At 34.0% G+C, this 12341-nt stretch overlaps 1 protein-coding gene across 4 annotated transcripts in view; it reads left to right on the top strand.

Moving 5' to 3' along the window:
* Positions 1 to 12341, top strand: part of LOC106879856 (transmembrane protein 180) — a 26547-nt gene that overhangs the window by 6937 nt on the left and 7269 nt on the right. For 3 of the 4 annotated variants that reach the window (XM_052968330.1, XM_014929570.2, XM_052968331.1), the window contains 3 exons: positions 7746 to 8723; positions 10440 to 10594; positions 11233 to 11316. In XM_052968330.1, coding sequence (XP_052824290.1) covers positions 7845 to 8723; positions 10440 to 10594; positions 11233 to 11316 — 1118 coding nt within the window. In that variant the 5' untranslated portion in view covers positions 7746 to 7844. Of the gene's footprint in view, positions 1 to 7008; positions 7367 to 7745; positions 8724 to 10439; positions 10595 to 11232; positions 11317 to 12341 lie in introns of those variants that run through there. The other variant, XM_052968333.1, reaches the window with a different exon arrangement.

Raw genomic sequence — 12341 nt, 5'->3', positions numbered from 1 at the left:
ATAAATTTTAGAGCTTGAGATTTTAACACCCTTGTTTTTAAAGGATTTCACAAAAGAAAATCAATTTGTAACAATGAATGTAAAAAATAAAATGAGGAACAGCAAACATGTTATGAATTGATTCTTCACTCATTCAAAATTTCAAGTGGGCTGTAGAGCCTGAAGATATAAATTTAAGAACTTCAGATTTTGACACTGTTGTTTTTAAAGGATTTTGCAATAAAAAATATATTCTTGAAAACATATTTTGAAAATCTGTGTAAAAAGTACCTTTTTCACTCCACCCTAATGCTGGTGGCATAACGCAATGCAACATCTTACATTTTACTGAGCCAACTTTTTTGCAGAAGGAGAGAAACACCTTCCTGAATTTCTTCCACCCCTTTTATACTCAACATAATATATCTACTGAAAGAACATAAAGAACACAAGTATAGCTGTATGATTAAGATGTGTAGCTTAGTGTGACTGCATGGTTAAGAAGTTTACTTTATATGTGGTTTTAGCTTCAATCCCACTATGCAACACCTAACAGCCTAAGTTCAATCAAAAACTTGTTAGCGAAATTAGACAGAAATTTTGTGGAAGGCAATTGCAGGGATTGTTCCTGTTCTTGGACTATACACTTAATTTGTCATTCAGTTAATACCACTACCTGGCCCTTGGATAACTTTAGCAGGAACTACTCTGTTGCAAGTATTCAAGCCAGTGAGAAGATAACTTTCTTTTTCCCATTACTTTCAGAGGACCAAGAAACGATTGTGAGTGCTACCCTTCTGCCTTTGATTAAGCCATTGTAAAAAATAACAAAACAAACATCACATTAACCATTTCAAGAAATGGTTGTAGAGCAACAGAACAAGTATCTTAGAGTGTTTAGCTTTATCTCTCTAGCTTCCCAGAGTAAATCCTGACAAGATTGACTTTGTCTTCTCTTCCACTAGGTTCAACAAATAGCCAGTAATGTGATGGGAGTTGACATAGTTAACCAGCTCAATAGCTGTCTAGCACTGTATCAACTTAGCAACGATACTGCCCATATAATATAACATTGGTTACAAGTCGGTTGTTGAAAAGGACATAACTGGAGTTGAACCTAAGTAACTAATCTCCCCAGGACCACTATATAAAAAAAGTATGACTTATACAATTGAGATAGGCATATATATATATTTAAGGCTTTGTGTTAATAGAAAAAAAAAATCAATATCTTATCATAGTTAAAATCACTTCCATAGTAACCTCATTAGCATGTTTATATGTGTCAACCAATTACAGACAACAATTGATTTAGATGTGACATTTTAATGGAACATAAAAGAAAAAAAAACATGAGTTATTCTAGTCAATTGGTAACAGAAGTGGAGTTGCATGAGATAAAAAGCATACTTTGAAAGCTTTTCATCTTCATAAGATTCAGTGTCTGGAGATAAGTTTTCACTTCTTCACATGTCTTTTTCTTTCAAAGATTCCACTTGTACCACTTGACATTTCTTTATCTATCTTGTAATCTCCATATCAACACGTAATATTACTTTTGCATGCATCATGTGATTCTTCTTATACTCAATTTTTTCTCTTAGCACATTTGTATTCTATCATGCAAACACACTAATATTACATATCCTACGGAACATGCTTGCTTCATTTCTTCCTAGTCTTTCACATCCTCTGTAATCAATACCTATGTTCTTCAACCATGCGACACTGCATTTTGCACATAAGATTCATATAATCTGCTCTTTCCTTGGAGAGAAAATACCCGCTTATTACCAGCAGAGGTAATAGATCCTTGAACTTTTTCCACCATGTTCGTACTCTGGTTGGTATGTTTGCAGAACATCCATCATAATTAATTAGATCACTTAAGTAATGTGGAGACATGTGGCCTAGTGGTTAGGGCGTTGGCCACATGTTGTAAGATTGTGGTTTCAATTCCTAGACTGGGTGACGTATTGTGTTCTTGAGCAAAGCACTTCATAGCTCCAGTCTACTCAACTGGCAAAAATGAGTAATCCTGCAATGGGCCAGCATAAATATATACATACACTATGAAAACCAGCCCTTATGAGTCCATAGGACTCAAGAATGATGCTTTAAGTAATGGTAGCTGTCAATTTACAAAGGAGCCATCCAAGCATTTGAAAGAATACATTACATGGATTCTCTTACTACTAATTATGAAATATTCTGTTAGCTTATTAATGAATCAGAGCCTCTCTTGTACACCCATGTTTTATAATTAGTACACCGTACAGAGTTTCTACTAATTATTTTCTCCTGTAGCTGTCTCACTATGAGGAGCATCTAACTGAATTAGTTATGTTACTTTCATACCTTGGTCCATCAGTTTCATGTCTCTTTCTAGAGCATCTCCTTTTTCTTTGAAACAACTGCATGCCAGTCATTGGGTATGACCCATCTCTAAACTATCTGGTGGACTACACAAGCAGTGGCACAGATATTGTCAACACATCAGTAACTTTTCCTTATAGTCTAGCACTAATTTTCCTGCATTCAGTTGTGTCTACTTGGGTTAGTCTCTCTTTTTCCCATGCATTCTCTACATTCAACAACCTCTCAAATTAATATTTCTGAGCTTCTTTCTTCTCATCTTCAATGATGTTGTGCCACTATCATCGCATATACACTTTTCCCCGATGATATCTTGAATCATATTGACACAATGCTATGAAATCTGTGGTTAGTGCAGGGCTTAGGTAGGTAAGGTAGAGAAAGAGAAAGAAGTGAGTTATGTGGGCTTGGGTGGAGTCGGCATGAATCAAGCTAACTTGTAGAAGCAGGAGAAATGTTAGAAGATAGATAGAGTGTTAGTAAGCAACTCTAAACCAATCGATTTGATGGATTTTATGGTGGCTGTGAGGTGTAGTGTAAGATATCTATATGACTTGATATTGTATCTTGGAATAAGTTAATTCAAATGTCTCAACTAGGAATGAATCTGCATCACACATTCAGGCTGCTGAATATTTACCACTATTCTACAGTGATCAGAACTGAAAATTTTAGGGGAAGGGCAAACTGATGAGTGAAAATCAAACCATAATCAAATGTCTTAATGAGTTATGGTAATTGGTTTTTACGTAGGCATGATACCCGATATATTTAAGAGCTATAGTAAGTGGGAACTTTAATGTCTTTTCTAAACAACAGAGAGTGCATTACTGAAAATAGCATTGACTGATGTGCCAGTGAGAGAGCTTGTATGTCAAGGGTGGGAATACCATTACATGTGGATAAAATTTTATCCACATGTATATTTGGATCTGCTTACTGTTGACTCTAAAAGCCCACATGTAAAAAAACAGTTTAAGTCTTATGTTATAAGTTACATAACTCTGAATATGTAAAATTAAAAGTTCACTATTTTTCACAGTGCATGTGTACCTAAACAAATTCTTATGCATTTACAATTTGATCATGGTACTAAAAAGATTCCCTATTCCTATGCTGTGGAGTCATTCAACCCACTAGAAATAGCAGGCAAATCTCCCATAAACTACACACTATCATCTTAAAAATGGAATAGCACCTTTGATAATGTTTGCCAAGAGACATCAAGATAGAAATATGTAGTGGAGGAATTGGCCACAAATGGAATGTCTTTGGTCTGCTTGATCAAGCAACAACAACAATAATAATTGACTGAGAATAAAGAAATGTCATAGATTCAGTTCATGACTCCAAACTTTCAATCAGTTAACTACCTCCACATGTCCTGGGGTTAACTTAACTAATATCCAACGCAATAATGTTGTTTATGCTATTGAGAAAGACGTGAATATCACACATTCTCATTTCTCTTCTTTTCTGTCTGAAGGTGTATGTGTGTCTAAATAAAAGAAAAGTTTCAAAATGTGTGGAAAAAGTTTCCATGAATAAGTAATAGTAATTATTTTTTGGGTGGATAATATCTGTGTAATTAATTAACTACACAGATATTTCTAAATTGCCATGTAATTATCTTATTTCTTATTATATCCTATTACAATTGTCCCTTTTGATAGCTCACATTATATTGTTTACTCCAAGTTGCACCTACCCCCATATCATGTTTGTTTAAGTGGTTGATGGTTGGTAGAGGCAAAATATCCAACTATAAACATAAATTCTTCTAAAAATTTATATCCATGTACTCAGCATATTCTTTCAATATATTTGTTGAAAAGCTTATTCTAAAAAAACAGAACAACTACAGAGTGTAAGCAGCTCACTTTGCAACCATGTGGTTTCAAGTTCACTCCCACTGTGCAGCATCCTGGGCAAGCGTCTTCTGTTTCAGCTCCAGCTGACCAATGTCTGGTGAGTGAATGTGATAGATGGAAACTGTATAGAAGTTTCTCATATGTATGTGTGCGTGTGTGTGTTCCCTTTTTATTTGTTCTTACCCGGCACTTATTTTCAGCAAAAGGGTTTGTGTTTTTATCATTTCAATAGACTTTATTAAGGATATTTCTTAATTCTTCCTCTCTGATGATGGAAAAGTTAGCTTATATGGAAATTTTTGCTCAATGATTTATGAACTATATGCACAGCTATTCTAGAAACAACTGTAAGAGATTTTATGCATTACTTAACAACTCTGTGATTATGTTTTAATTATAAATTATATGTTCTAAATGGATACCAGATGTTTTGCTTGTTCATTTGTTCTTTCTAATATAGATATACCCGCTCAATGATAACCCACTTATATTCATTGCTAGGAAGCTACAATACCACATTTGTTTTAGTTGCAGTTCAAATCAGTGTTTTAGTGGTAAACCAACCGAAGTAGTTAACATACTTACTTATTACTTAATTTCATTAGATGAAATTTTTCATATGCACTCTCTATATATGGACATATGTATGTGAGTGTACACATGTATATATGCAAAGACATTTATACATATAAGTGTGGATATGTTTACAAATATATATATATATATATATATATATATATATATATATATATATACATATATATATATATATATATACACACACACACACACATACGCTTTGTTTCCTTTTATTATACAGGTCTATCATTCCTCAATAAAATCAAAACCCCTTATCTAATTTTCTTGAAATCTTTACAGGATATGTAGGATTATGTATCCCATGTGTCATGTACTTTTCGTCTAAATTGTTGTACATTTAAAGCAGAAATGACGAAAAACACATTTATAAGGTGTTTTTCTTTATTATGCAAATTAACAAATATACAAACTACATGTAATGTCATTTACATATAGAACAATACATAACCAGACCATTAATATATACATATATCTTCCACCATATAATTATATTTACAAACAATTATGTATATATTTTACATTTTTATATAGCCTCTTTTACCATCTATAACTTTAAATATTCTCTCATCAACTGATTTTGTCGATTTCTCAATAATCTCACTTTTGATATTACTTGCAGCAGTTTTTGTTGCTTCCAATAATAAATCCTTATTTGGATATGGTTTACCAATAGAATATACATCTTTTTTAATAACCTACCACAAATTCTCTATTGAGTTTAGATCTGGAGATTGGGTGGGGGTGGGGGAGCATTCCATTATGTTATGTTGTTTAAAATCTTTCTTAGCTGAATGGTTAATAGTGAGTTTGGCAGAGTGTAAAGGGGCATTATCATCCATAAATATGCTCTTTAACTTGAAACTTCACAATGTTGATTTGTACCAATGGAAGAAGTTGTCATCTAGAAACTTGCAATAATTTTCAGCATTTATTTGAACTCCGTCAGCATCCGTGAATGGCCTATAATGTCTCCTCCAACTATACCAGCTCAAAACATGATTCTTCCACCACCCTGCTGTCTTCTTAATCATGCTGGTTGACTTTTTCCATGTAACACCCAGCCTCTTGCCCATCCATCAGGCCCATCTAATGTTGCTTTGCACTCGTCAGTAAAAATTACATTTGTAAAGTCTGTCTTCATATATCTTTTTGCCAAAGTCACTCTTTTTTTTCTTTGTGTACTTTATTTAAAGGAGGCAATTTTGTGATATTTATGACTTTGCCTATTTCTTTTTTTTAAATCTATATAATAGGCACAAGTGTGGCTGTGTGGTTAAAAGGCTTGCTTTCCAACTATGTGGTCTTGGGTTTAGTCTAACTGTGCAATACCTTGGGCAAGTGTCTTTTATTCTAGCCTTGGGCTGACAAGAGTCTTGTCCATCAAATTGTTTGATAGAAACGAAAGAAGCCCATTATGTATGTGTGTGTGTGTGTGTGTGTGTGTTCTCGCCTGGACATTAGATGATAGTTGTAAATGAGCATCATTGCTATACAAAGTTGTTTGTTTCTGTTAGAAACATGTCTTGCCATGTGGAAAAGAATTACCTTACTTGGAAACATGTGAGGCCATAGAAAATCAGCCTCAACAAATTCGTCTGACCCATGTAAGTTTGGAAAAGTGAGTATTAAATAATAATAATGATGATGGTGGTGGTGGTGGCGCCAGTGACTTTTCTTCTTATTTTTCAAACATCTGTTGCAGTTATTTGTTCATTCACCATTTACTTACTTCGAATTATCTCTCCTGCAACAAAGGAAAGCACAAATTAAACTTTGTAACTGTTGATTTCCATTTAATGTTTCATAATAAAGCTATTTGATTGTTAGATAGAGTGGATAATGCTTCAGGATGATGTGATCTGACCTGATAAAATCAACAAAAGCAGTAAACTGTTTGTCTTATACCTGAGTAGATTATGCCTTACTGACATGGAAGAATGTTTGTTGCATTCACCAGCTAAGTTTTGGGATCCACTGAAATCTATTTAGTCTATATTGTCTAGAACTTATTAGAGTTATTTCATTTGTTGTTAAATTTTAAACATCTTTAGAAAAAGTTTTTGTCTATTCATTGCTTGCATTAATCTCAGTTGACTAAAGTGTTTTTCAAATCACTGGCATAGTGTCTGTGTGAGATACATATATGTAGATCGATTGGGGTATAAAATGACATTCATTTATAATTTGTTGAATCAGCTGTCATTGGCTGTCTTTACTTTGTGTGTTTGTGTGTGCATGTGAGTGTGTGCATGCATGTGTGTGTGTGCATGCATTTGTGTGTGTGTGTGCATGCGACTATGCGTGCAAGTGTGTGTGTGTGAGAGAGAGAGAGAGAGTGAGTAAGCACAAGTGATGATACCTCTACTATATGGTAGATGGAAGGATATGACACATCCAACACAAACTTTATATTTATTTTAGTGACCTATTAGAAAGAGCTTAAAATGGCAGTTAACTTTCATTTAAATCACTCTACCATCTTAAAGAGAAAACACTGATTGGTGGATTACCTAAAGAGATTACAGATCTGCTTTACCAAGGTTTGTCTATTTCAGTTTTAAAAGCTTTGAGCAGCAACCATGTTCCTTTTCAGCACTGCCAACGTCACCCAAAAGCCAGATACTGACTGAGATACTTGCAATAGAGTAAACTCAGTTAAGACCGCTTACAAATTACTTAAATTTCTGCACAAGGAAGTCAATCACAAAACCATGTAGTTCACAGCTAAACGACACTGAACTACATTTTATAAAAAAATGAAAATCTCTCACCTAAGGATCTGAGATCTGCTCTATCACATATTCATCATCTGGATCATAATTTTATATTTAGGGGTTTTCTTTTGTTTTACTTGTAATTCTAACTATTTTTTGAAATATTTCTTTTGTTTATAAATTATTTTTTATATCTCTTTTTCAGGTTCTATAAAGGACCAGCTGTAGGAAGAACATCTTTGACACACTTTCATATATATATATATATATATAATTTTTTTGTGCGTGTATTCTTGGCAGAATCATGGATCCTCCAGTTGAAACGCGATACAGATCTTTATGGAAAAGAATCTCTTCATATGCTCTCACCTCATTTGCCTTCAGCTTTCTGAACTCAATATTTCAGTTTTACTATGTGAAAATCTTCCTGAACATTTACCACATTGAAGAGAGCTGGTTCCACATAGCTCAGGTTGTCTTTATGATATGGAATGCCATCAATGATCCATTGTTTGCTTACATCCAGGACATGTCAGGATATTCATTCGTGCGGAGTCGTCGTGAGACTATCTTGTATGCAGCACCTTTCCTCTCTTTAGCTTTTCTTATTCCTTGGTTTCCTTGGTCTTTTGGAACCTGGCTCACTGGTATCCACCTGATAATGTCACTCTGTCTCTATGACACTGCTTTCACATATATTGGACTTGCACACTGTTGTTTGAGCACAGAGATGTCTCATGTTCACAAGGACCGTCTTCAACTGATACAGTTTGCTGAGCTTGCCTGTCTGTTTGGCGGCACATCTGTGTTCTTCTGTGAGTACTTTACACAAAGTCTTAAGAACTTTGCCAACTTTCAAATACTATGCTTTATCATTGCTTGTATCAGCTGTCTGTGTATGAGATACACTGGCAAGAATGCATACACTGAATATGACATTGCAAGTTCAGATAATTGTTGTGGAGAGAGCAAGAAGTCTTCAGAATCCATTACTATCATTCTCCGGCAACTCTTTACAAATCGGAATTTCATTACTTTTGTCCTCGTTAATTTTTTCCAAGTATTCCACAAGACATTCATCTCTAATTTCATGGCCATATTTATTGACCAGCTTCTTCCTGATACAACTATCTCAACATTCACTCGAAGCACGTATTATGGTGCTATCAATCTTCTTCCTCAAGTAAGACATTGCATTTTAAAGTGCATTTTTATCCTTTTTACATTTTTACAGTTTTATAACATGCTATTGAGGTGTTTATCCTTTTTTTTTTACAATTGTAGCCTTTCAAAGACTTGCCCAATCTATCCTCCTACCTTCTTCACTAAAATCTTGACATCAGCATCAGCATCAGTCCAACTAGGTATCTGATTAACTTCAAAATTTACCAATAGTTAGGTTCTGCTTTAGATATGGATACAAGAATAGGACAGGAAATAAAATCATAAGTATTTTGTTATATTTACTATAAGAAAACAATATTAGAGATCAAATTACATATTCACAGCTTTTGATTACTCTACTCCTTGAGAATATGGATGTTTATTACTAAGAACTTCTAACCTACTATATCCCCACCCCTGAAAATCTGTGGCTTTGTGTTTCTCTCACAAGTCATTATTATTGTGTTTAAGGAATGTCAGTGCTGTTGTAGAATGACTAGAGCTCTGGATATCTTATGATGTTTAGCTGTGTATTTTATTTTAATTGAAATCTAAACAAGATTGTCAGCTTTGCTTTCCATCTTTGGAGGTGGGATGGTGATATAATCGACTGTTTTCTGCCCACAAACTTGTGAATTTCTTCCCATGTTAGAAATCATTATTTGTTTAAGGTAATGGTTGGCCTAAAATAGTTTTGAATTCTGTTTCAAACCTCCATGTTCTAAGTTCAAATTTGCTTATCTTTTATTCTACTCAGATTCATAAAATATGTAACAGACAATATTACTGATATTGCATAATGATAATGATAATAATAATAATAATAATAATAATTCATTATAAGGCCTGAAGGAGTAAATAGTTAATTAAATCAACTCTAGTACTTAAAAGGCATTTACTTTATTGACTCTGGTGGAATTTGAACAACGCATTTCATAAAGAAACATAGCTGTATATCTGAAGGCAATTTGTCTGGCTCTCTACCATTTAGTTACTCTACTACTTAAAAATTATAATTTCTAATGTTGATGCAAAGGTACATATTTTGGAGAAAAATGTATTTCAATCAACTAAATCAGCCCAGAACCTATCTAGTACTCATTTTATTAAACTTGAAACGATGAAATATAAGTTAACCTTGGGAGGCTTCGAACTTTATTCAAACTATATCACTTTGTGGTATGTGGTTACAGATAGGTAAACTGCACTTCACTGTGGAACCTACTTATAGGTAGATGGATTATATTTCTCTAAGTTACATATATAAAGCTAAGCTAGTAGACTTGATCTTAGTAAGAACTGATTTGTTGCCTGTTTTAACACCGTCAACTGGTACGTAATTGCCCTTTGTAGAGTTCACACTGTCACTAGCATAAGTCTAGGTTTAAAGATAAATTCCTCTCTTCAGTTTCAGATATCTTATGCAAAAACATATAATTAAATAAAAAATGCTGGACTAAACCAATCTGTGGGTCTTACTTACAACTACTTACTTTCTTTTCCACCTTCAGGACTTGTTTAGGTAGCATTTACTCATTTATCAATCCAGCAATCTCTGTACTCTTAGCACATAAATGTTCTTAGTGTATATCACCTGCATGAAATGCTTCAGTCCCAGGGGGCCTGCAATAATCATAGTCATGGATACTATTCCCTTGATTAACTTACTGAAAATCAATGATGATGATGATGATGAAAATGATAGTCTAATTTAATATTTGCTTTGCAATTTCAGATATTAGTGATACTCTGCGCCCCACTTGTTGCCAAAGTTGGGTATTACTATGTCACACTTGGTAACTACATCTTCAAGATTCTATTTGGAGTGTTGATGTGTCTTGTGGGTCCATCATATCCCTTATTGTTCTTGATGTTCTTATTAGCCGACAGGTAAGTAAGTCTTGGTTAGCTAGAGTATTAATGTTCTGTTGATAAACTATCAGATTAACATTCCTCACCACTATCATCATCATTAACAATAACACCACCATCAATGATCCCATCATCATCTAAAGATGGGTTAATTATATAGCTGGAACATCTCAGTTAGTGCTGACCTAGGGCTAAACAACAACTACCCACCAGGATTATCACCATCATCATTATCACCATTCATCGTTGTCAGCATCATGCATTATCATCACCATTTTTTGTTGTCTATCATCATTAACAATACTACTCTATCATTATTATCTGCACCACCATTATCATCATCACCATCATCAACCACAGCATCCTATTATTGTTCAGTATTAATTTGGATTTGATTGAGTGGATATGCAAAACATTAGCTGTTTATGTTGTCCTAATTTTGCATCCTCTCATCTGTGAGGTCCAATGTAAGTCCAATGCTTTACTTGTAACTTGGTCAGCATCTAAAAAGCACTTTCATCAACACAGCATATTTTCACCATGTATGCACTGTTTACTTCAATACATATGTTGATAAATCTGATCATCTCCCCTGCTTAACTTGACTTATACCTTTGATTCCAGATCAATTACCCCTTTCTTGTTTGTTTTTGCAGTTCCTACACATGTGCAACTTACTCCTTGATTAATATGCCACTATCTGATGTTGCTGATGAAAATGCTGCCACTTATAAACGACCGTAAGTATTATTATTATTGGTGAGCTGGAAGAATTATTAGCATGCTGGACAGAATGCTTAGCTGTATTTCACCTGTTGCTACATTCTGAATTGAAATTCTGCCAAGGTCAACTTTGCCTTTCATCCTTTCGAGGTTGATAAATCAAGTACCAGTGAACCACTAGGGTCAATATAATCAACTAGTCCTCTCCCCAAGAATTTCAGGCCTTGTGCCTATAGTAGAAAGGGTTGTCATGACTATTATTATTAATAAGGAAGTGAGCTAGCAGAATCATTAGCACACCAGGCAAAATGCTTAGTGGGATTTTATCTCTCTTTACATTCTGAGTTTAATTCTGCAGTGGTTGACTTTGCCTTTCATCCTTTCGGTAGTCAATAAAATAAGTACCAATTGAGCACTGGGCCAATGTAATCGACTTATCATCTTCCCCGAACAGCTGGCCAAAATTTGAAATCATTATTATCATTATTAAAGTGGCAAGCTGACAGGATCATTAGTGCATCAGACAAAATGCTTAATAGCGTTTCTTCCAGTTCTTTATGTTCTGAGTTCAAATCCTGCTGATGTCAGCTTTGACTTTCATCGCTTCAGGCTTGATCAAATAAGTACCAGTCAAATATTGAGGATGATGTAAATGACTTGTTTTCTCCCCATGAAATTGCTGGTCTTCTGCCAAAATTAGAAAAATTACTATTGTTATTGTGTATATTACCTGCTGGTAATTTTGCTTATATCCTTTAAGTATTATTTCATGATGTGAAAACTGATACCATGAGTTTACTTTCAGATATACTCATTAGGTTATTTTTTGTATTATCTGAAATAGAATACCCGCATATCGATTAATCCCCCAAAATTGAATTAATATTGACTTTTATCAGATACTTTGTATATTTATAGATAAATATATAAATATATGATAAATAAGACCCCAAGGTACGATATGTAGATATATATAATGCTGAAGGGTTGTACCTGATTGATTTGGAAATTTGTTTTCCCAAATTATTTAAATTAAATATAT

The sequence above is a fragment of the Octopus bimaculoides genome, chromosome 5 (assembly GCF_001194135.2).
Source record: "Octopus bimaculoides isolate UCB-OBI-ISO-001 chromosome 5, ASM119413v2, whole genome shotgun sequence".
Lineage (NCBI taxonomy): Eukaryota > Metazoa > Mollusca > Cephalopoda > Octopoda > Octopodidae > Octopus > Octopus bimaculoides.
Note: the sequence above shows the minus strand (reverse complement) of the source record. Positions and strands in the feature narration are given on the sequence as shown.